Genomic DNA, 26,445 nt, shown 5'->3' with positions numbered 1-26,445 from the left:
AGTGGTTGTATCGTTTTTAGTATCTATGTCACACCAAAAATTGCAAAATATGACAATACATAAAGAATACATTATACATGATAATTGTATATATAAAATATATAAAACAACTATAAAATAAAAGGCATAGACTACAGAAGGTCTTGTCCTTCCTGCAATTCGTAAAGAGAATTAATCTAAAATGCAAAATAATGTGAGCGACAGCATATTTTTGAGTACATTTCAACAGTGTAAATTATGTCCTTCCCCCTCCCCCTCCCCCGCAGGAGTAGTTGTATCGTTTTTAGTATATAACGCATGTACAATTGCAAAATATGACAATTGACTCTGAAAAACTAAAATATCTAAACTATCTCATAGACTACAGATGGTGCACCTTCCTGCATACCTCCCTAGATTTCTCTATGTACCCGTTACCTGGGTGTGCCTATTCGTAGCTGCAATAGCAAAATAACCAGATATTTGAACGTGGTCTGAATAATGCACCTGCAGCAATAGAGTGGTCTTCCACTATCCCCGAATTTTTTCTGAAAGAAAATTGGGCTCCCCGAAATTTCCAAGAAATTCACGTTAATAGAATTTAACATTTGCACTTGCGCTAATGTTCGTGTACTTACGAACATTATTTTTTGGGGAGATTTTGAGAGCCTAATTATTCTTTCGGAGAGCTTCGGAGAAACCCCAAAAATTTTGGGGTAGTGAAATCACTGGGGGACATCTCCATTTGTTTTTATATGGACGGTCTAGTATCCCTCGTGCTTTTTCCTCTTTTTCAGCCTTCCTTTTGAGTTATCCTTTTCAGTCTGCCATTCTATTTTTGTTTTCAGTCAAAGTGAGGAGCTCCAGGCGACGCTTCATGAGCTCTCAGATCTGCAACACACGGTGTCCGAACTGCATTCTGAAAATGAGCATCTTATTATGCAAAGGAATGAGTTTCTGATGAGTATTGACAGACTTCAACATGATGTAGAAGAATTAAATCGAAAAGCGAACAGCCTTGAAAGGCTTGTCGAAGAAACAGAAAAAGCGAAAAATCAAGAGGAAGATAGATATCTCCAGCTTTTAAGGGTTTGTCTAATTTGTATATTTTAGTTCAGTATATTTCTACACTACCTTCCAAAGGAAGATTTATGCTTGTACTGTCATGTACGGATGGAGGGGGTACTCTGAAAGTATCTTTTTTTTTTTAGCTATTTTACCACTACAAAGCTTTTCTTTCACTTTTTGATGTAGGGGTCATTTTTGTGCATTGGGAAAATGACTCCTGGCGTTCTTTTATCTAGGGTTTAAATTTGTTTCCGGTGCCTGTATTATTCTACAGCTATATAAAATTTGATTTTGATTAGTTTTTTGTCTATAGGCTACAGATGTTCAAAATAATTACGTTTGGCTTTGCTTAGCAAGTCTGGCATTCTGATTGTTCCGATGGTAATCACTACCCCTATTATACCAATAACAACCACACCTCTTGTATTTTGAATTCGTCCGTTGGATTTGTCTTTGCTGAAAATTGCTAAAAATGATATTGTGTCTAACAGTTTAAAGGCTTTTCATTTAAGAACCCGTTATTTTTTGAATAACTGAATTTTGATTAGCCTGAGTAACTGAGGTTTATGAAGTCCAAAAATCGAAAGATATTGTTCAAATTTTAAGCATTGCACACCCAGTAGTGTTTCTTTGTTGGCTATATTGGTAGAGCTTTATCATGTAGATCCTACTGCAAGAGAAGAAGACCCAAGCGTTCAAAAACAAATTTTTTATATTTATTAGTTTTTATAAGATCTTCACGAGCTCTTAAATTATTCTTCTTTCCATGGATCTGTTTCTAAATTGTCATTTCCCAAACCTACGCCGGATCTTAAGCTTAATCCTTCTTCGTCAAAAATGCATATTACGGGTACTATGAAAAGTACCGCTATATTTTCTTAGGGGAGGAGGGGAGGGGGAGTTGAGGAGAGCCTGGAGGTCCCCTGGGCAAAGGACGATTTCATTTCACTAAATGATTAGATGACATTTTTGCTAATCCTTCTTCCAAAAATTTTCCATATTGAAGATATCCTTCAGTATATAAATGTCTGTTTTACAGAATTATATGCTGGTGTGTATGTTATCTTGAAATATTTGTGGAATATGTGGCCTGAAAAATCGATTTTCTGCTATAAATCGTTGGCAGTCTTTTTGTACCTGAGTTAGCTGTAGTGAATGAATATTGTTCTTAAGGTTGCAGGTTCAATTCTTGCTAATAGTTATTTTTTTATTTATCTTTACGGATTTACAATATGGTTTGGAAAAGCAATACTCTAACTGTATATTATCTAAATTCTCACGGTACTTTTTTTTCTTGCCGGATAAAAAATAATGTTTGGACAAGTCTTTTGTTCGTGTCTTCTGTTAGTTCGAATTTTCCATTAATTTTCTCTCAGATTTTACCTTCATAGACTTAACATTGATAGTACTAGCATCATAGTAGTTGCGGTAGCAGTAGGAGAAGTAGTTGCAGTGTTAGTGTTGCATTAGTAATAGTAGGAAAAGAAGTAGCTGTAGTAAAGCGTAGCATATATTAGATATGTAACCTAATCTAACCTAACCTAAGTACCTTTTTTTGCCCCTTCAACCCCAAAACACTAAAGTCCAATTTTTTTTTTTTTAATAAAGTGAAATAGGCTATAATAAGACAGTTGCTTGTCCTTCCTTACAATTTATTTTTGTAATTTATTTAAGGAATAAATAATCTAAAGTTGAGCTTAACAGAATGAACAGTTCATTTTCAATTGTCTTTTGTTAGTTGTTTTGTCTTGTGACATTAGTAGCTCATTGACTTTATATTTTGCTTCCTTATTTTTAACTGGGGTAGTTATTGTACATATCAGTTTTATATTTATTTTATTGTTTTTGATTTTAGATTTCTTCCTCTTTTTAAAGTGTTATGGTTTAAATTTTTGTCCCTTTTCAACCCTTGTCGTAATACAAGTTAACCTGACTGTTCATCTGACTAATAACAGGGGAAATAGTCGCTTAAATGCTTCTCTTCTCTTGTTTCCTACTGGCCATTGTTCTCTTGTTTTCAAGATCTACCTCGTTCTTGTCATTAATTTTTTAGTTTATTTATAGTTCTAATTTATTAATTTATTTGTAGGGTGGCGAAGACGAACGAGCGGCTCTTCTGCGTGATAGAGATCACATGGAAGAGATGATTTCGGAAAGAGAGGAGAAAATTATGAAACTTCAGAAAGATATGGATATACTACAAGTTTCGTTGTCAAAATTCCAAGAAGCATGTACCCAAAAGGTAATTTCGTTTTTTTTATGGCTAGTGCCTATGGTGTGCGTGTAATTGTAACCCTGTTCAGCTCAACCCATTTAACTGAACCCCCATGTAACTTAAACCCATTGAACTCAACCTCGTTTTATTCAACCCCCATTCAATTCAATCCTCATTTAGCCCAACCCATTTAACTCAACCCCTGTGTAATTCAACGTCCATTTGGCTTAAGCCCTGTATAACTCAACCCTTGTTGAGCTCAACCTCTAATCAACTCAACCCTCGTCCAATTTGACCCTCATGCAACTCACGCTCGTTTAACTCAACCTTATTTGACTCAGCCCTCATTTAAGTCCATTACTAGAACCATGAAATTCAAAAGTGTTCAGGCCCTGACTATGGCATATTTTGCTAATTTCAAATATCTTTCGGGGGTCATAACATCTGTTTTGAAAAAACGGGAAAAGGCGCAGATCTCTGTCCCAGTTATCGAACAAATCACAGTGTCTTGCTTCATGAACAAGCTATTTGAGTATGCCGTTTTGCCTGAAATTTTGGCTAAATAGGATTTTTCTGATTATCAAGTTGGGTTCAGAGTGGGTTTTGGTTGTTCTCAAACACGTCATATAATTGGCCAGCTATATTTTTCGGTGAAAATGCAAAAAAGGTCACTTTATTTTTGCATGGTGGATATTTTGGGCCTATTTGACAATGTCGTACATTTGCAAGCTTTTCATTACCCAGTTAATTCAGGAGTCACTTTTTCTGTTGTAAGTGTTCTCCAATATTGGTATTGTAATTCGTTTGCTCAGTTGAAATGGATATCCGATATGTCTGAGCCAATCAAAGTAAAGAAGGGAGTCAGGCAAGGTGGTTTGCTGTCTCCATATATTTTTGAAAGTGTGCTTGCTTATTGTCTACGAATGTTGTCTCCTACAGTGTTTATAAAAAAAAAGCTGATCTCAGTCATATTGCTTATACTGATGGCGTATCATTAGCTAGCCATACTAGGTCAGGCCTCACTAAGAATCTGCATGTTCTGCCTAATATTTTTGGCAAAGTTGGACTCTCTGTAAATGCTTTAAAATGTGAGTTTCTTTGTTTTAATATTTGTAACCCTGCTCCTCCCTTTAGTATAGGTACAATGCCACTCGACTGTGTTTTAAAGATGAAATGGCTTGGCATTACTTTTTCTGTTACACTTTCGGCTACAAGCTCGTCTCTGGTTGCTAATGTTCTACAGTGTATTCGTATTTCATATGGTAAAATCTCGCCAAACAGAGGAAGGTTACAGAAGGTAAAGTTTCTGTAAACTTTACTATAGCTTTTGGTCTCCAACAATTCTGTTTCTTTCTGGTCTCCAGCCTTTACTGTGGAATAAAGACCTTATTTAATTAAGGAGAGGTTATTTTAAATATTGTAAATTTGTATTATTTTTACCAAGATGGTATAGAAACCGAAGATTATTTCTCGTTTTGGACTTGCCGATCCGCTAGGGCTGCTTCACGACATCGCTAAAGATCCTGGGGGTAATGAATAAACTTGCTTACTATATTTAATACAGATGGATAAATTGTTGTTTTTTAGAAGGTGGGTGGGGGGGATGTAATAGTTTTGCATTGAAGCAGGGAATTTTGAAGGTAGGGAATGTAGTCCTTAAGTTATAGCTTCGGGGAGGAGGCAGAGAAAGGATCAACAAATTTTGTCTCAAATCCCCCTAAAGGCTTAGGCACTTTAAGTCTCTGTGAGACTAGAATATATCCACGTTGAGATTGCTTTGTAAATCGATAGACAATATATTTATCAATTGCAATAAAACAAAATCTAAGACATATTATGTATCCAGGCCCTCAAAATAGAATATCTGCCTTATCTCACCAACAGCACTGGGAGAATTTTGTTTTTGAAGATAGGATAATAACTAGTTAGTCTCCAATGTATAGTGATAGAACAAAGGGTTTCTCACTCCGGGAAATATATTTAAACTTTATTTTTTTTGGGTTTGGGGGGACTAAAAGGTAACTAGGTTGGGTTAGGTTACGTATTTAATATATGCTATGCATGCGTAATATATTAAGTATCTATATATGCCATTTCATTCGATTCACCTTTTGCCACCTCCGACAAAAAAGGCGGAATTATATTTTCTGAGTTTATTGTTGATTTAAGGAGGGTTGAACTGAATGGGGTTTGACTAGAATAGGGATTGAAGCACATAGGGTTGGGTTAAACGAGTGATCAGTTGCAAGAGGTAGCATGGAGGTTGAGTTAAATGGGGTTTGAGTTGCTCAAGGCTTGATTTAAATGGGGTAGATTTAAATGAGGGTTGAATTGAACGGGGGTTGAGTTGGATGAGGTTTGGGTTGCATGTGGGTTCAGTTGAACGAGGACCCTGTTGCACGGGAACCGCCCATTATATTTACTACAACAAAGTGGTATCAGTGTTCATCCGCCTAAAGCAAGGCTGGTGACCTATATCCCTCCCTGTCCGTCTATACCACCCTGCCCAAAACTTTGGTTTTTTAGAACTTCCTAAAGAAGTGTTCGAGGTGGTAATTAGTATCTCCGACTAACCTTCAGTTTCCTGTTTTTGCCTTACCATCTTGTGGGCTTATTTACTAGAACTGTAGCTCTTGGATACACTCCTGAGTAGAGCGAAAATACTTTGTGCTTTTAATGCTCAATTTTCTATGCCTTTCTGTAAGCTGTGTCCTTTGTTATAAGTTTTTTATATTATAGTTGTCCTTCCAGTTCACTCTTTTCAGAATTTCTGCTCTTCTTTTTTATTTCCAAAATTAACATAGTAATTTTCGATGTGGTTTTCCAAGTGATTTTTCTCCAAAAGTAAAATTAGTATAAATAGGCGAAAGAAGAAACTCGGTTTTTTGCTGAAACTGCATCTGAAAGCATGTTGCTATTTACTTATTGCACTTAAGAATGAAATTACTTTCTAAAGAAGTAAGTAAAATAAATAAATTAAAAAAGATAATTAAATAAAACCTGGTAAAGTCAAATATTGGTTATTGATATCACTAAAAAAAAAAATTGTTGTTGTTGTATCACGTAAAGAAATGTATCCTTTTATTTAGTTGGACTGTTGCTAAAAGGTTTTTGTCTATCTAAATGACATGCCCAAATATCTAAGCCGCTCTTTCATCATACAAAATAATGTAAAACTCAGCATATCAGAAAGCCCTATAGCAGGGGCTCGAACACCTGTCTATAAAAATATGGAATATCCCGTTTGTTTTAATGTTGTTTTCTCCCGGTGGTGATTCTATCGAACCAGCGATCCTAGAAAGTTAGGTGAGGACTCACTTCAACGGAAATTAGAAGTGCTAGTTCTCTTCTTAAGTAGACAAAAAAAAAAAAAAAAAAAAAAAAAAAAAAAAAAAAAAAAAAAAAAAAAAGCCACACTAAAGAGATGTTTCTGCCGTTGTATGGCTAAAAACTACGATTTTAGCCTACGGGGGGGGGGAGAAAAAGAATAGAAGAATAATACTTTGAAGTCTTGTGTCTCTACTTAGGCTACTTAGGCTCCACTTATTTTTTAGCTTTAATTTTTGCAACTTTCATTTTTATTCTTCTTGGAAGTACTCCACGCTGAAAGCGTAAAATAGGATTCTTGGAACGTTATTTTAATATTTTTTTTTAGTGCACTGATGAGGATATCTGTAGATGTGGTGCATCTTCAGAAATAATCCCTTTAAAAGCAGAACTGGAGTCAGTAAAGAAACAGCTTCGTACAACTTTAGATAACTTGGATGCCGTTAGAGAGCACTTGGCTGCCACGGAAGAGGAAACCAAAGTAAGTGGCATACTTAGGTGTTACATTATTATTCATTGTCTTCACAAATACCTCGTTATTTTCTCTCTTTTTTTGTTTTATTACCAAGGACATCGAAACAAAAACATTTTTTTTTCTTTATATCCATCTTAGTTATTTTCATACCTGACAACCGCGTTTTTATTATAATTTTCTTTTGGTTGTCTCAAAGCTCCGAAGTTTTTAGCGCAGAATCACATTTTCGTCAGTGTTGCCACGCAGAACCATGAAAATAAATGAACAGAAATGATCAGTAAAATTTGGCGCTAATTCTCATCCTTGACAATTTAAGATAAGATATATATTTCAAAAAATAACTATCATAAGCCCCGAAGGGCCGAATTCGAACTTCGAAGTAAAAAATATCATGAAAAAACACCGAAACCGGAAAACTGGCAAAGAATGCCAAAACAACAACAAAAAACAAAAATCAGATTGAATAATAATTCGTCAGTCAATAATTTAACTGTGAAATGTCAATTAAAAAGATACTAACTGGTCAAACTGAACTAAAAATAAAGTAAATAACGTAAAAAAACAATTTGGGACATTAAAAAAAGGTGGGCCAAAACAAGCAAATAAATACATAAACTAAAAAAATACATATAAAAAAAAGTTAAAAGGGATACTAAGATAGAGGGGGGGGGGGGGGGGGGTTGACCAAAACAAGCGAATGAATAAAAAATCTGGGCAGCACCACCATCCAATAAAAAAGGGAGAAACTAGCCGGAGATTGTTATGCAGTCTCCACTTACCCGATTCAAGCAATCAGATGTCATTTTTATTGTCAGTGGTGTTCTAAGATATATGCACAGGTTTACTCCAATATCTGTCTTGAGAATCTCTGGCATTTCTTTTCTACATTAAAAACTGTTTTTCTGGAATAGAATATGTTTACTCAACTTAAACTTGAAATTTTCGCATGCTGACCGCCTGATGTTGTGGAGATAACGATCTTTTGATTCACTGCCCATGGTCGGGTGTGCAATGTGTGGTTCGGGGCAAATCATCCGACGCTTCTCGTGTTTTCCTCCAGATTTCTCCAGGTACACTTAGAGCTGGTTTGACTCTGGCTGAGCTGACAGAGTCACACCATTGACCCCGTTCTAAACCAAATAACCAGTGACACCAGGACTCGAACCCATTTCAAGTGCCATTTCAACCATTTCAAGTGCCATTTCAACACCCATTTCAAGTGTTCAGGATTTCAAGTGCAGTGTGCTAACCAAGCTAACACGAGTACGTTTGTATTAGAAAAAAAATAATGAAAAATGGAAGGGGCCACAAAAAGCCAGGTATTTGTTCAAGGTCGACCAATAAAGTATAAGAAAACGTCAAGTAATAAAATCAACTGTTAAAATGACGAATAAAATAGGGCACAGTGACGAAATATCTTTCTGTTTGCCGAATTAAAATTATCTTCAAGCAAAGGATCCAATCTATAGTGGCGAAGTTGTCTTGGCAGGGACGATGAATTTGACAGTGAAAGTCAGACTGTTCAATTTTTTTTCAGACTTAACAACTGAACTGGTTTCAGTTCAAAGTCCATGATTACTTTGTGTCATGTTATTTAAACAGGTTAGGTGAGACTGATTCACACCATTAAATAGTTAAATACTAAGAAATATATTTAGGGTCAAAAGTCATTAGTCGCCCACTTTGACTTTCTTTTGAAACTGAAAAGGTGTCCAGCACCTGGATCATGGGCGTATCCAGGTTTTTGTTGGGGGAGGGTACAAAAACTAAAAAAAAATACATCAAAAGTTTGTTCATATTCATTTTGTTATGTGTTTTTTGGACACAAATTTCTGGGGTGGGGGGATTCAAACCTGGTAGTCCCCCCTGGATATGGCATTGGCCTGTATATTCGAAATAATTCAATTTTCCCGGTCTTTATAGCTTGATACTATTTAAGTTTGACCAGTTGTCTAAAATCAAGCTAGCAAATCTTTGCAAATCCAACAATTTTTCAATTTGATTTTTCCTGACTGAACTATTTTGAAAGAGAAATTAGCCTTATAATTGACTGGCCTGTCTAGTGTCCATGTTCATGACATATCCACTTAGAAGAGTTGGTAAAGTTTCTGCTTAAGCGGGCTTAGAAATGAATTCTATATGATCACTAGATGTGGTACAAATACTAAAGTAGTGTTTTAGCAAGACATACGTAGCCATTTTAAGAGGGCGCAAGATAGGTGCAATGAAATTCAAAGGGGATGTAGCCCTAAAAAAAAGCTAGAAAAGTCTGAACTAGAAGATGCTAGGACGAAGAGCTAGGAAACAGATGTTGAACAGGGGATGCTAGATATACCACTTTAGCTATGTTTAATTGCCTCAATTCTGACTATTGGTCAGTGATAAAATGCGATTATTGGCAGAAACTGACTTGTCAATGCATTACTTTTTTTTGGGGGGGGGGGGGAGGGGAGGGGTAGGAGATTTTCTTCGCCTCTTTTCCTCTACGGAGAGCGAAATTGGCGTTTCTAAAAGCATGAAGGGAATCAGATGTATTTTGTTTTTTATAGTTCACCTTAAAGTGTCTTTGGGTTTGGTTGTCTAGATTTATTAAAAGCGTAACAATACACAGCGAAGTGGAAGGAACCCCCTCCCGCCTAAATCATGATTTGTACTTATTGGTGGATTATTTTTTAAGGGGAAAAACTTTTTGCCTCCAATAAGTTTACCTACATTAATGTAAGGTATATTAGGATATTTGGCCAACCTTTTCTATTATTTTTCTATTCTAGGATGAAAGGAGTAAGCTGCATGATCGTATCATAGGACTCGAACATTGCCTTGAGGAATCTGAAAATACCAAGTCATCGCTGAGTGCTCAAGTGAACGACCTTCACTCAGCTTTATCCGAAGCTGAAGATTCTTGTCGACGTCACGCGGAAGAGAAGAGAGAGTTGCGTAACCAAATAGCTGAGTGTCGTGCTCAGATTGCAGAAGCCCAAGCAGGACGAGAGGAGGCAGAGAGGCTCCTTGCGCAGGAAAGAGAAGCCTGGGATGCACAGGTTTGATTATCTGTTATAAAAACTACAAGTTAGATCAAAATTATTTTTGTTTTTATTGACAAAAATTTTTTTGACAAATGCTTGATGAGTCCTGACTATCAAGCATGAATCCTTGCTAACCGACTGAATTACAGGACTTTTCATACGAATAGAAATTAATCGTCTGATCGATATTTGTCAAATGAAACGATCCTGCCACCAAACATTTGGTTTACATTTGGTGTATTCAAAAAGAAATTTGAGGTTTGAGTCGATTTATGCTATTATTATTATTAGTATTATTATTTATTTGTAACCCAAACTATAGAGAGGTACAATACGTGGAGTATCACGAAAAAAAACACAAAAATGCAACGCAAATCAATATGGAAATCAAAGAATACCAGTTACAGAGTAACACATAAAATTTAAAAGAAACTAAAACAAAAGAGAAATAAAATAAAGGAGGGGGGAAAGAAGAAGAGAAAAAAACTCACTAATTGCAGAATCTAATAAGCAGTAACATACAGAAATATGGACGCAAGCTGTCATTATTTTTATCATTATTTGATTTTTACTCACTCGTTACAATACTAAAAAGTGTGGAGTGACCAAAGATAGAAAAGCAAACAAACAAACTTAGGAAAAATAACTTACGACTGAAAAAACCTGATATGATGATGGTGTGGAGAAAAACGGATACAAGCGGTATTTAAAAGTTTTCTGTGTAGTGCTTCCAGTTTTACAGTAATATCAGGAACAATAAATTTATTAATAATTATCCGGTTATTAGTCCAAGGTGGAAGAAACAACAAAAATTTACAAAATCTAAAATAATAAATCCGGATTCTTTTTAACTCATTTTTATTAAGAAGGGGAAAAATTCCAAAAGCAAAAAGAATTGAATGGTCACAACAAAGCTGAGTAGAGCTTGGCAAACGCGAATTCATTATATTTACCTCTATTTGCAACAATCTTAGCATATCCTAATTGAATTTTCATGTTAATATCTGAGACTGTGCGCTGGCGCAAGCTCGGAAGACTATTAGTAATAGAAATACCGAGCCATCGAAGAGACTATACGAGAGAGATAGTAAAGCCACTAGAACAAAGGGGAGTACTAGAATTGTTGTTAAAAGAAAGAAATGTACATTTATCTACATTAAGAGAAAGGCCTATGTTTGAAAAAGAAGTAGCAACACGAGAAACCATGTTAGATACCCCAGTTTTAGTACGGCTTATAAGAAGCAGGTCATCAGCATAGGCAAGATATGTGGTATCTTTTTTAAATAATGTGAAAATCTATTGTAAGAATGTTTGTATTTCAGTCCGAAAAGTAAAGGTAACCTATAAGAATGGAAACTGGCGACAGAGAAACAATCAACGCCATCCTTTAGTGAGCCTGTTATGAGATTTGGATCGGCACCCCTTTCGTTTACTTGTAAAATTAAATAAAAAAAACAAGTTTTTTGAACTGAAAGTAAGGAGTGACATTAAAACTTAAAACGAACAGAAATTATTCCGTATATGATAGGGGCTGTCCCCTCCTCAACGCCTCGCTCTATACGCTAAAGTTTTTTTATCGTTTTAAAAAATAAAGTTGTGAGACAGAGTCAAACTTTAGCGTAAAGAGCGAGGCGTTGAGGAGGGGACAGCCCCTTTCATATACGGAATAATTTCTGTTCGTTTTAAGTTTTAATGTCGCTCCTTACTTTCAGTTTAAAAAACTTGTTTTTTTTATTTAATTTCTGATCGTTTTTTAGTTAATGCAGCTTTTATTTTGGCTCGCCGTCATTGAATAAGTAAACAAAATTTTCATAAAAATTTTACTTTTCTTTTGCTAATTGGCTGTCTCTAAATTTGGTTCTGACGTAATTTTCAAATTAACTTACGTAACGAACTTCTATATTCGTATATTTTTCTTATGGCGAAAAATACAAAGTTGCAGATTTTTGCAGATATGAGCTTGAAACCTATGTTATAGGGGTTTCTGATACTCTGAATCTGACGGTGTGATTTTCATTAAAATTCTTTCACTTTTAGGGGATGTTTCCCCCCTCTTTAAAAAATCAGGTAAATTTTCTCAGGCTCGTAGCCTTTGATGAGTAATACTAAACTTAATAAAATTCATATATTTAGAATCAGCATTATAAGCCAATTCTTTTGATACATTTATTGATATCAAAGTTCAGTTTTTAAAAGTTTCGCTAACTATTGAGCCGTATCGCTTGTTTTTTTTTTGTTTTTTTTTTTTTTATTACGTTTATGTTATTAAGTATATTTTGGGGTTCTACCCTTAGTCAATACCACGCTCTTTACTTTAAAATTTAAAAAAATTTTTAATTAACAAACCCCTGAATCACAAAGGCCGTTTAATTAGAATAGATAGCTCTTTTGAAAGCACAAAAAAAAAAAACTGTAGCGTAAAGAGCGAGGTATTGACTTGGGGGAGAACCCCCTCATATACGTGAAAATTTCTGTTCGTTTTAAGTTCTAATGTTGCTTCTTACTTTCAGTTGAAAAAACTTGTTTTTTTTAATTTAATTTCTTATCGTTTTTTAAATAATGCTTGGAAATGTCCGAAATGTTGGAAACGGCGCCCCCTTCATAGAAATGTCCCTTACCCCAAAGAAACATCCTCCACGGAAAGATTCTCCCGAGTAACCCACTCCTCCAGCTCCCACCCCCCACCAGAAAAAAATTCATCCAGAAAATTTCTGTATACTTCCCAAAAAACACAAAAGAATTTAAGTAAAGGTCAAAGTTAATAACATGCAGCCCTTACCCGGGGAACTGTGGGGGATTAAATCACTCTGAAAGATAAATCTATTAAATTGTTAACTGTGCTGAACAAAATGGTTATCTCGAAATCTTCATTGGGTGACTTTGAAGCAGAAATTAGCTGGGGAACGAACCCAGTTACCCTTCATTTTTTTGGTCGCAGGTAAAGGGCACCAGAAATTTTAATTTCCGTTCCAATGAGCCCTCTTACGATATTCTAGGACCACTGGGTCAATACGATTACCCCTGGAAAAAAAAACAAAAACAAACAAACAAATAAACACGCACCCGTGATCTTTCTTCTGGCAAAAAATGCAAAATTCCACATTTTTGCAGATAGGAGCTTGAAACTTCTACAGTAGAGTTGTCTGATACACTTAATCTGATGATGTGAATTTCATCAAATTTATATGATCTTTAGGGGGTCTTTCCCCCTTTTTTCGAAAATCAGCCAAATTTTCCCAGGTTCGTAACTTTTAATAAGTAAGATTAAGCTTGATGAAGCATATATGTTTAAAATAAGAAATAAAACCTGATTCTTTTGATGTATCTATTGGTACCAAAATTCCATTTTTTAGAGTTTTGGTTACCATTGAGCCGGGTCGCTCCTTACTTACAGTTCGTTACCACGAACTGTTTGATAATGGGAAAAACTAGGCCAAGATATTCTATTGTTTTTAGAGCCTGAGAAGAGGTTTCATTATACAGCCTTTATCAAACAATTTGTGGTATTGAACTGTAAGTAAGGAGCGACGCTTGTAATCGAAACTCTAAAAAACGGAATTTTGATATCAATAGATATATCAAAAGAATTGGCTTATTTTGCTAATTCCGACTGCACAAGATTCACTAAGTTTAGTGTTACCAATCAAAGATTACGAGCCTGAGAAAATTTGCTGGATTTTTGTAAAAGGGTGAGAAATTCCCCCTAAAAGTTGAAGAATGAAAATCCCACCATGAGATTTAGCATATCAGAGAGCCTTACTGTTGAGGTTCGAAGCTCCTATATGCAAAAATGTGGAATTTTGTATTATTATTTTTTGCCAGAAGAAAGATTACGGATGTATGTTTATTTATTTTTTTCCTGGGGTGATCGTATCGAACTAACGGTCCTAGAATATTATGAGAGGGCTCATTTGAGCGGAAATTGAAAGTTCTAGTGCCATTTTTAAGTGAAAAAGAATGAAGGGCAACTAGCCCCCTCGCACTCCTTTTTCCCCCAAAAGTCTTCTGATCAAACTTTTGAGATAACCATTTTGTTCAGTGTAGTTGAAAGGTACAATAACTATGTCTTTGGAGATGACATGACATCCCAAAACCACCGGAGGAAGGATCGCAAGTTATGAAATTTGCCCATTGTTTACGTATAGTATTTGTTACAGGGAAGCATACCGACATTTTTCAAGAGAGGGGGGATTTTCTGGGGATGGTTTTTCTACAGGGAGAATTTTCCATTGGGATGGAAGTTTCCAGGGGTGAACCTTCCAGGGGGAATTTGCCAGAATTCATATAAGAAATTCGTTTTATTTGTGTGACTTTTTCGTTGGCGACCCCATTTTACATGTGGGGATGCTTTTGGGAATTGTCCGAGGTAAAGTTTCAGTGGGCTTGGAATTCTCTGGGGGGTTTTGACGTGGGGGGGGGGGTTCCAACGGGTGAAATCTCCATGGAGGAATTATCACCAGGAGAAATTCTCCTTGGGGGAATTATCACCAAGAGAAATTCTCCATAGAGAAATTTTTCTGCTAGAGAAACTTTCATTGGGGAGGAAGGATTTCCGGGAAATATTTTCCACACAGGGGGGAATCTCCTTATGATCTTAAATTGGATCAGAAATTAAATAAAAATTAGTCTTTCTTCAAATGAAAGTATGCTAAGGAGCATTTTTCAAGCAGAATCGTAAGCAAGATCGTAAGCAACTTTCGGGGGGAATTCGCAGCGAGGATGGAATTGTACGGGGATAATGTCTTGGCGGAAGAATTTACGTGGGAGGAACGTTATATGGAAAAATTTTCGTGTGTGGGGGGATTTTCCCCGGAGAGATGGGGATTTCTTGGAATTATTTGAAAAACCATCAGAAATGAAAAAAAACAAGTTTTTTCTGTTGAAAGTAAGGAGCAGCACCAAAAATTAAAACGGACAGAAATTATTCCGTATATGACGGGGCTGTCCCCTCCTCCATGCCCCGCTCTTTACACTAAAGTTTAACCTTTTGCTCAATTCTTTAAGAACGATTCCTGAAACACAAGGGACGTGTAATTAGAATCAGAGTTCTTAAATTTTTTTTTTAGCGTGATAGAGGAGTATTTAGGAAGAGGCATCCCACCTCATATACGGAACTAATTTCTGTTCGTTTTAAGTTTTAATGTTGCTCCTTACTTTCAGTAGAAAAACTTGTTGTTTTTTTTTTATTTAGTTGAAGATGGAGTAACCTCTGTTTGATCGTTTTAATATTTCTATATTGACTTTTTTTCCTAATGTATCTACATTAAACATGTTGTCTTTGTCTTTGTCAAGCCAAAAGTAGCAATAGAACAATTTGTTTTTTCTTCAGACAAGTGAATGGCGACAGTTCCAGCGTGACCTTCTGACAACAGTTCGTGTGGCAAATGACTTTAAGGTGGACGCTCAACTTGACCTAGAAAGAACTGTCCATGAAAATCAAGGACTAAGGGATAGGTTGCTATCGCTGCAAGCAGAATTGGATAAAGCTAGAGGTATGTTTGCTCGACCATCTTTTACTGTGTACCTAAATTAACAGCTGTTCACACGTAAGCTGGTACTGTTTGTTACATTCATTTAAATGACTGACACAGACTGATGGCAAAGGTGGTTTTATAAATACTCAGTTGATTGATCATTCTGTCTCTTCTTATCTATTATCCGTATATTTTGCTGATTTTATTTATTTGTTAATTTTTATTAATTTTATAATATTAATTCTGTAATGTTAATTATTATATTTGTTAATTATCTACTGTTCTTTAGGTGAATTCACGCGACCACGCTTGAGCTTTAATTATTGAGAAAAATCGTCTAATCGAAGTTAGGTGATTTTTAGAACAACCAACCATTCAGCCATATGTGTAACCTATATAATTTTAGAATCATAGATTCAAATTCAAATCTGTTTTACAAAAAAAAAAAACTTAAAAAACCGGCAACATGCCGAACCTTTTTTTTCGTCATACACAATGAAAATATATAAAGAACAAAAAAATAAACAAAATAAAAGTCTATAAAGTCATAAGGACAGGGTTCCTAGCTAAAAAAAATTGTAAATGTGTAGACACTCAAATAGATGTTTTTTTTTTTTTTCTACGAAGTTTGAATCTGGATATATATATTTTTTTTTTGTCCCACACATGTTTAATTCTGAAGTTAAAATATTGTCTTATGTTATTTAATTTCATTTTTAACCGGTAGTACAACAGATTGAATTAATTGATTGATTGGTTATGATTGAAGGAAACGTTAAAAAGAAATTTAAAACTAAAATAATCTGATAAAATAACCTTGTCCCTCACAAGTTTGCCTTTGGGACGAACAGTTTTCTTGTGTTGTTATTTTGTCTTTTATTCGTTCAGTACAATAAACCGATTGATTGATTGATTGTTTATGATATTAAAGAGTGTTAAATATAAATTTACAATTTAAGAAAAGCTAAAGAAATTTAGTAGAGTCTGTTCATTTACTCATGCTGGTATATTACTTTTCATAAAAAAATGGTTTCTGGAAATTTTTCTGGGAGTTGTTTTCTAGAAATCTTTTAGATAAAACTTTACAGAAATCTTGAATCCTTTATTGTCTCAAATTCCTTGGTCTCACATGTATTTACAGTGTATGCATTTGCTTACATTTGCCTCACTTCGTAGGACGAAAACGCCCAGGCTCTTTTTAATGAACCAATTCACTTTAGAATCTGAAAAAATATAGTAAAAAAATGTGGAGAAATAATTCCGAGATTTTCTTATGAAAAGTAAGCTAATGTGACTAATGAACGAAACACCTCGGTTTTTCTTTGTTTTCTTGGAGTTTTGTAGAAAAATAACCATGCATGCCCCTCCCCCCCCCAAAAAAAAAAAAAGACTGGCTGATAAATCCAGGTCTGTTCTTACTAACCCAGACGAGTGCGAACTAGCTTTTTTTTTTGCTACGCCTTGACGATGTTTTGCTCATATCTTGTTAAATACACATTTTGTTGCGTAGCCAGGCTAAAGAATAGGAGTAATGGAGTTTGGATTTTTAAGAGAGTTGGAATAAGGAGTAACAAGATGTATTTGCTGCTTGTTTGTCCTGTTATTAAGTCTTAATCAAATTCCTGTTATAACGAATCAAATGTATTTTAGTTTTAGTGTATAATATTGTATTTGTATAATATAATATAATACAAATACATTTTTAGGTCACCAATTTTAAGTCTTGTGAAAGGAGTGGCGGGATCTTTGGGCTGGTTTCCAGGGCCAAAGTTTGTTTTGCTATTTATAGCTCCTGTTGAAGTCAAGAATACTGGGAAATTTTAAAATAAGGTGAAGATACTTCAAGCTTAATTCTGATAAAAGGAATTCAGAAAGCCAAACTTCTTACACAGAATATATTTCTCGCTTTTGATTTCCATAAAAGGGCATAATTCAACCAGAATATTACACTTCTTAATTTCTTATCTGGCGATAATGAATGAATTCATTTTGTTATGAGGGCTCAAGAGTAACAAAATGTAAAACAAATTCTTTACGACGTCGTCCTCGGTATTGCACTTTGTCTTTACAACAATGTTGTAAAACAGAATGTAAAATGTAGAGTAAAACAAATTGAAAAATTATGAAATTGAGGGCGATCCAATGCTGCGTAAGTGCCTGTTTCCTTTATATAACCTGACATTGCCATTGTCTTTTTTGCTCATTTGTTGGTATTTGGAGTGAAATAAGTTTGGCTTCAAATGTCACCTTTTCTTATTGTTTGGATAACTTGTTTATTGTTTGCAGCTCAAATAAGACGTCCTCAGAGTCCACCAAGGATTGTCCGTACGCCTTCAATGAATGATGGCACTAGTCGGTGATTGGCACCACCAGACATAGTAAATCACAGGCCCCGCCCCCAGCTCACTCGTTTGGATAGCCGTCTCTCTGTAAAGCGGCTAGTTGAGACAATTGAGCAAACAGCCTGCAGAAAACCTGGAGATGAAACGTCTCCAAGCTCACCAGTGCCACCTATTCAGGTCGCGATGGTACGGTCGCCATCTTCGCCTTGTGGCACAAAACCACCTTTGGGAGTAACATTAAGGGAGGGAAGGAGAGAACCGCAGCCAAGACCAATGTCTGCAGCTGTTCTGTCAAGTACCCAGTTGCTTGGGAGGCCTGGACAGAGGAGCTCGTATTCAGGTAAGCTCCAGGGCTAACGCTCTTAGTAATTTATCACCGTTTTAATGGCTTTTTTCTTGCCTTGTGATTTTCCAAAAATTTATAGTGGTTTTCCGCTTTGTGAATCGCGACGATAGCACAAAATTTCCAACAAAAAAAATACTTTAACGCTTTCTTCAGGACAAATTTATTGTTGGTATTTTAGTTCTGAAGAGATAGTGTGTTAACAAGAAATCATATATTGCCGTTAAAAGTACAATGTGCTTTAGTTCTCATCCGTGTGATTTTTTCCGTCAATGCTTAGTTCGTCTGCTTTATTATTGATGTGTCCTAGTTCTTGGTCGATCCACAGGATGAGATTATTCAGTTAGGTCAAGATGAGATAAAGTACCAAACAATATTATCCATCTCTTATCGAACCGCGTTCACTCAAACTATAGGATTAAAGCAATTTGGATCTTGTCCATAGATCCCAAGGCGTCATGTTAGAGGTATATTCCCCCTTGCAATACTTTTGGTTGCGATAAAAAATGAATTGGTTAAAGATGGCGTAAGCCGTGGTATTACTGGCTCACTATTCAAATTCAATAATTTAGGAGAATAAAATTAATGCGATAATTAAATCAATTAAAGAAGATGACAAACCTGACATAGCAACCATTGAATTCTTGACCTGCCGAAATCTATACATTGTACATTCAGTGTTTAAGAACTTGTACCTTTGATTTTTAAATAATCAAGAGATTGACACAAATAATCTTAAACTATGGAAATAACAGTGAAGGAAAATTATATTACCATCTTTAATATTAAGTTAATTGAGCCGCAATATGGAAACGTGAACTTCATGGCATTGGCTAAATAGTGAAGCAGTACTTGTTAATTATTCAGAACACACTCAAGAATTTTAGATCTGAAAAACCGGTTTACAAGTGACGGGTGACGGAATGTATTGGACTTATATAATTTAGGGTATATAGTGGCACATTAGGGGGTGGGGGTAAAGTATAGCGGATCTGCATGCAAAATGTTTAGCTACAGCTATTCTGCATATTATGAAGTAAGAATTGTTTTTTTTAACTTCACGCTGTCCAAATACTTTACCCACCCCCTTCCCCCCTACTGTGCAAATGTATAGCCCAAATTATATAAGTCCATTGCATTCTGGCACCCGTCGCTTGTCTTTGTGGCCATGAAACTGGTTTTCTCAGATCTAAAATTCTTGAGTGTGTTTTGAATAATTAACAAGTACCAGTGAAGCTTTGAATAGATAGGGATAGAAGAGGGGCGTGCGCAATTGGAACTTCATTTGGTCTTCAACTCGCAAACAACTTTTCAATCCAGCTGTTTTTTTCTTTTCTGTATATTGTATTCCTTTCAGCTGTAAGAGGAGCTAAAGTCAGTGTATTTTAGTTTAGTATTATGATATAGAAGGTTTCTGATCTATTGTTTATCTATGTAATCTAGTGAACAGTCTCAGCCTATCGAACAACATAATAGATAGCTTTTCACGCGTTGTTAAACGGTTGTTTTTAACGAGAAACATTCGTTTTAAATATCAAAGTATTATGACGAAAACATGAACTTAGGGGTAAATATAGGATGGGGGTAACAGAGTACAAGCTTGCTACATATTTTGAGAAACCCTTTCCATTGGTAGTGGTAGAATAGAGTTGGATTCCTGCATCAAATTTGTGTGATTGTTTAACATTTTTGAAAAAGGCGTAGATCAAAATCCTAAGTAGAATAGCCGTTGATAGCTTAGAATCCACGGACAAATTGTAAAGGGGAACGAAAACTAATGAAAAGTGAGCCATGAATATTTTGTTTTTACTTATTTTTACGTGTTAAACCAACCAACCGTTTCAAGAAAGACAGTTATACTGTAATGTATTGAAGACTAGGAAATAAAAAGACAGATATCAATAGCATAATGTCTTATTTTACCCTGTTCTCATAATTCTCATTTTGCCAAAAGAAGAGTACCTTTTGAATTCCTACTGCTAACAGCCGCGCTGTTTCTTTTATAATATATGGTGATTTATTTTTTCATATAAATGTCCAATAAATCCAATAAATGTTTATATAAGATTGTTTGTCTTTTTAACATCATTAGGATTGATATTGATTAACCCCGCTTTTCCTTTTAATGTAGATGCTATAATTGCTAAGACTGTCAGTTCTAACTCTACTCAAGTAAAGAGTGATGACCAACAACCAGTTGGTCCTTTGAGACTTCTTGCTAATTCTGAGACGCCTATTCGTAGCCTAAGTTTTTCTGATGTTGATAGGAAGGAAAATCCACTCGCTGGTTTGGTTAAAACTGGTGGATCAAAACGAAATGCATTGCTCAAATGGTGTCAGTCTAGAACCGCTGGCTATTCTGGTAAGAGAAACTTTTTTTTTGCTATTTACCGTTTTGGATGGAAATTTTATTACAAAAAATCTCCTGCAGTGCTTTAAAGTACTATTTCCAAAGATAACAATGTTGTTACAAACATTATAGTCCCCTTGTCTCAATCTGAGTAAAGGAGGTGAGGAACTGAATGCTTTCTTAGACCACACTGGCTATACATGACATATGAAGCTAAGAGAAGAAAGGAAATAAATGAAAAATAAAACAAAAAAAGGGTGAGAAAACGAGGATTTTGTCAGCCAGTGGCAAAAACATGAAGACGAAAAACAAGCAAATATTTTGACAAGGACCTCCGCCAAGTCGTCCTCAGTGCTTAACAAAAAAGAAGAAAAGCAAAAAACACAACAGAAATCTAACCTTCAAAAAAGAAATCATACACAACAGTAAACTCCAAAAGGTTAGATTTCTGTTGTATTTTTTTTTTTTTTTTTTTTTTTTGTTAAGCACTGAGGACGACTTGGCGGAGGTCCTTGTCGAAATATTTGCTTGTTTTTCGTCTTCATGTTTTTGCCACTGGCTGACAAAATCCTCGTTTTCTCACCCTTTTTTAGTTTTATTTTTCATTTATTATTTCCTTTCCTCTCTTAGCTTCATAAGGAACTGAATGGAAAAGAATCTGTCATGCTTTAATTTGAGTGTAATTGCAAAGTACCGGTGCGACTGACCCTGTGGCTTTACCCAACAGCGAAAAAAGAATCAGCACAAGGTTAAATTTTTAGTTTTAATTTAGTTGTAGTTCATTTTCAGTTTATTTAATTTTGCATTTTAATTAAAATCCAAAGTAAAGTGAAGTAAAGGTAATCCAAGATTCACACTGAAGTAAGTTGTCGCAATAGATAAAAATTCGCATAGTTTATCGGTTAGCAATTTTACATTCCGTTATGTTCCCACGTGATTGTTATTTCATCTAGTTTCTAGCTCTTGGTAGTTCTCTTCCATGGCTGTTGCTGCTGTTGAGGAAAAGTCGAAACAACAATCCGTGTGGCTGCTGCTGTTGGGCGGGAAAAGTTGTCAAATACATGGTATTAATGTCAATACACGTTATTCGTGTTAATATTTCCTTCTCCATGAATATTTAAAAGATAATGCGCTTAGTTAATAAAGAGCGATGTGTCTTTCATTTGCATTTGTTTGATCTTTTTCTCCGGGCCTTGGCATTCAGAAAAAAAAACGTCGAAGAAACTTGAGGGAGGGTTCATTTTATTTGGAATTCCAATTTCTAGTGGCTCTTCAAAGGGTCAAAATTGATTGGAAATAATCAGCCACCCTTTCAGGGTTCTTATTACTGTTCGTGTCTGGTTGTCGCAAATCACTTTATCTCAAAAAGTTCCAAACTGTCCAAGTAACCCATTTGTAAAAGAAGCATCAATGATACTTTTTATAAGAAATGTGGACGTTCTATAGCTTGTTGAAATGAGGACTAACTCCATACGTACAAAAATGCTGATCCTGCTTCGACTCGAGACCGTTCAAAGATCATTTAACGATTATAATTGGAGCCCTTGTGTCTAGGGCTTCCCAGTTTTATAATTAAGGTGAATATATTATGCTTTGCTGAATTGAGGGTTGTATAAAGATACAAGTCTACATAATTGTATGTTTCCGGGGTATCGACCCCCCTTCACTCCTCACCCCACTCCTAGCCTCATAATTATAGATATGTTACACCTTTTTCGGTTCTTAGCCGTTCAGAGATGAATGATGTTTACGTGACCGAAACGTGTCCTAACCAAAGGCGACAATTACATATTTCACGCTAAGTGTTTTATTTCCATTAAAATTAGTATTTAACGGTTTAGAAACACTAATTCCAAAAAAATATTGGTACTTGTACACCGATTAAAGACTTGGCTGATTTGAGCACTGAGCCATGTACTAGCTTCTTTTTGCACTACTTCAAACTATCTGCTTGTTCTTCCACTAATCCAGGGTATAGTCTGTTTTATGATCAAGTCAGGAGAGTGGACAGCTCAGCCATATATACTGCAATGCAAGGTTAACTGTGGATCGTTGTGAATAATGGCTGTTATAAAGTCTTTAAATCATTAACAGTGAATAATTTGTCATTTTGAATATTTAATGCATCGTCTTTGAAACCATTTCACATATATCTAGTGTATTCGTTCAATAATGCATACCCACACGACTTAGATTAGTACGGCAGTGTGGCCTAAGAAAACAATACCTAGTCTAAGGTGTTAAGATTTAAATCTAAATTTTTCCTAATTTACAAGATATGTATGGCTGTATGAGTTACTCATTTGTCAACTCAATCAATCATATTAAAATTTTCACTCTTCTTGGTAGGCCAACTTAAATATCTCCTAGCCTAGGTTAAGTTAGGTTAGTTAGGTTAAATTAGTTAGGTGTTACAACGTAACACCTTAGATTATGTATTGTTTTCTTAGACCACACTGGCGATCTATGACGAACAAATAAGCTTTCAGTTGGGGATAAATCCATTTATTTAGACAGTGAAAAAAAAAAAAAAAAAACAGGTACAAAAGTCCAGATATTTCGGTCACATATACAGCGACCGTCTTCAGTAGGAATAGTAAAATAATAAAATTGAAACTAGGATATTTATACACAATAAAACAAATAACTTTTTGTGTCATTCACAAAATAATGAACTTCCGAATTATTCACTAGATTATTTTCAGAGAGAGTTGATTGACAAAGTTTCTTCAAAGTCTTGATGTAAATTTCCTTCTTTAATCTTGCCCAAATGTAAAAACAAATTTCCAATGAAGGTGACAAAGCCTTTCGTGTCTTCTAATTGCAAACCGAATGTTGAGCTTATAGTTTACTGGGTTGGTCTCATTTCCCCATATATACGACATTTATTATCTTGGTGTTTATATTAATTTATTGGAAGTATATTTTAAGTAGATTGATTTTTCTTCTTTTTTTCTACTTCCTTTTTTCTACTTTTAAGTAGATTGATTATGTTTTTCTCCATAATGTGTAAGCGCTTAAACAATAATTTTTCTATCAAGATTATAACTGGAAATTTGGGCCCCTGTGATATGGCCTTTCTCAATGAAGTCCATAAATGAGGAATGCGGACTCCTATATAGTACGACCTTCTTCATATAAATGAAGGTTTGTGAATGAAGCTTTACAAACCTGTTCAGTTGTCTTATTTACAGACTGACAAGTGCAGCGGCCCATCAGCGCCTAAATCATGCCTATTACCAAGTAAGGATGACTAGTGCGTGATTTAGAGCCCTATGAATGGGGTTGGAGGGCTGTAAATTGAATTCCTGGAGCTAAGGGCAACAATATTACCACCAGCCTTAAAAGAATAGAATTCCAGATGTAAGAAAGATATACTATTGTAGAGTCCGCACCCAGAAAATTTGGGAAATTTACGTACGCTTTATATTTCTTATAATTCAGATATTTTTGTTGTTCATATTTTACATATGTTTTGTATTTTTTGTATTCTATATGTATTTTGTATGTTACATATTATTTTGTATGTACACATGTATATGTTACAACAATTCTATTTAGGAGTGTGAAACCTGGGTTTCTTATGGAATAACTGGAGTGACATGGCTGTAGAATTCTTGTAAAACAGTTATAAAACAGAATTGTAAAATTTAGTGGGACTCAAGAATTATCGAACGGTTAATAACCCGTGCTGCATGTTTCTTTTCTGAGATATGGTTTCATTATTTTATTATAAATGATACGTTTGTGGTTCAGTATATTTCAAAATCAGTTTAACATCTTTTAAAAAGAGCTCTAGGTAATAAGACTTTCTATGCTTTCTCCAAACCCTATAAAATCTAGAGGATTTTTTTCGCCATATGAAGTAAACGAGCATGTTAGTGAAAATACTTCACGTGGATAGAGTACGCTAATTGAAATGTTTTGTAGGTATCGACATAACTAACTTTAGCAGCTCGTGGGCAGATGGACTGGCTCTTTCCGCCTTGCTTCATACATTCCTTCCTGATAAAATTCCTTTTGACACATTGAAAGCCTGCGATCCTAGAACAAATTTTGAAGCCGTTTTTAAAGTGGCTGAAGAAGAGGGAATCCCTACTATGCTCGTAAGTTACTCTCTCTCTCTCTCTCTCTCTCTCTCTCTCTCTCTCTCTCTCTCTCTCTCTCTCTCTCTCTCTCTTTCTCTCTCTGTCTCTCTCTCTTCTCTCTCTCTCTCTCTCTCTCTCTCTCTCTCTCTCTCTCTCTCTCTCTCTCTCTCTCTCTCTCTCTCTCTTTTTTTCTCTCTCTCATCTATGTTTTATCTTGCTATTCGGGTAATAATTTTAAAACCGGTTTTCGCTATTGTTTAAGACTACAAGGATAAGAATCCACTAAAAACAGAGATTGTAATAGGAAATTAAGTGGAATTCGAATAACCAATATACTTACGCAGACAAATATAAAAGGGAAAATAAAAAGGAATAGTTTATAAAATTATAATAAAACAAAGCCTTTTGATTTTGATACTTTCCTTCATTTTTGTATGGTCCGTTGCATGCTTTTTTCCCTCAGTCTATAAAAAGTAAAAGCATAATTTTTGGGAATACTTTTCGAAATTGTGTGCTTTGCTATACCCACGGATTTAAAAATGCAATGGTAATATTTCTGTCTGGTGTCCGAAATCTAAAGCTGAAGTCTATTCCCAAAGAAAATGAAGTTTGAGTGAGATGCAGCCAAGTACGTCGTCAAGAGGACCCCCTTATGCTGCCTCAGTCCCTCCTTCCTACTCCTAAAATTCTAATTATTTTATAATCTTTTTGTTGTAATTTCTTATGTTTTCATATACTGTATGAAGACATAAAACCTACGGCATCGATTTACATCGATGCCGATGCTTGTAAAATCACTTCATATCATATTTTGTTTATCATCGATCCTGACAATCTATATGTAATTATTTTCCATATATCTTTTTCGCTTCAATCTACAATAGCTTAAGAATTGTGTATTGTAGTGGATCTATTAGGGTTTCTGACAAACCAAACCTTAAAACCGTCCAACTGTCTAAAATCAAGTTGTATTGCATTCATTTGATTGCTGTTAATGAGATGTACTATGTATGCCATTGACTTGGCAGTATCAATCGGCAAGGTCTACGAAATCCATAGGTATGACCTTTTTTATAGCATTCAGTTTAAACTAAAATCCGCTATCAGTACAAATTTTGCTTTTTTTAGCTCGTTTTTATAACGATATGGTCCTTCTGTAAAACGACGTGCAAGTCGAGAATTTTTGGATAGTTCCATTGTAACAATCAAACTAATAAATGAATAACATGCTATTGACGAAAGTAGGTTTATTTAAAATCTACCCTACAATTTACGAAACGGGCTCTATTCTTATCCTTAGAATATCCCTAGCCGCCTTGACTTGGCAGTATCCCTGCCCCTATCCATGGCAGTATCCTATCCCTAACCTACAATTTACGAAGTCGGCTCTATTCTTATCCTTAGAATATCCCTAGCCGCCTAATGGTATGACGTAAATCCAGTCTTTTATAAAAGGAGAGACTTACCTCCAAATAAAGAATGCTAGAGGTTCAGTTGTTAGAAAAAACCTCGCACTTAAAAAAAAAAAAATAACTGGAAAATGTCGCGCTGCAAAAATACCTATTGAGGATTCGCGGTCCCACTCCCCCGCAAACTGACCCACTTACCTTCTCCCCTCGCCTAATAGCTGTTACGCAATAATCCAATACTGTATAACTCCTGATAAGATAAATATTTAGTGGTTACAATTTCCATAAGGAAACACTATGAAATTCTAGAAATTACTATAAAACATTATAAAATACTTACTTCTATTAT

At 35.3% G+C, this 26,445-nt stretch overlaps 1 protein-coding gene across 1 annotated transcript in view; it reads left to right on the top strand.

Annotated features, from left to right (window-relative positions):
* The window catches only part of LOC148940643 (cytospin-A-like), a 104,136-nt gene that overhangs the window by 72,616 nt on the left and 5,075 nt on the right, over positions 1–26,445 (top strand). The window contains exons 6-13 of the mRNA XM_089105031.1: positions 828–1,068; positions 3,137–3,289; positions 6,918–7,070; positions 9,836–10,105; positions 15,420–15,582; positions 17,938–18,246; positions 20,381–20,611; positions 24,530–24,705. Coding sequence (XP_088961157.1) covers positions 828–1,068; positions 3,137–3,289; positions 6,918–7,070; positions 9,836–10,105; positions 15,420–15,582; positions 17,938–18,246; positions 20,381–20,611; positions 24,530–24,705 — 1,696 coding nt within the window. The remainder of the gene's footprint in view (positions 1–827; positions 1,069–3,136; positions 3,290–6,917; positions 7,071–9,835; positions 10,106–15,419; positions 15,583–17,937; positions 18,247–20,380; positions 20,612–24,529; positions 24,706–26,445) is intronic.

This window comes from Artemia sp. Qi Xiang Cuo, chromosome 19 (assembly GCF_049724085.1).
Source record: "Artemia sp. Qi Xiang Cuo chromosome 19, ASM4972408v1, whole genome shotgun sequence".
Classification (NCBI taxonomy): domain Eukaryota; kingdom Metazoa; phylum Arthropoda; class Branchiopoda; order Anostraca; family Artemiidae; genus Artemia; species Artemia sp. Qi Xiang Cuo.
The sequence above is the reverse complement of the archived record's forward strand: the minus strand, read 5'-3'. Positions and strand labels throughout refer to the sequence as shown.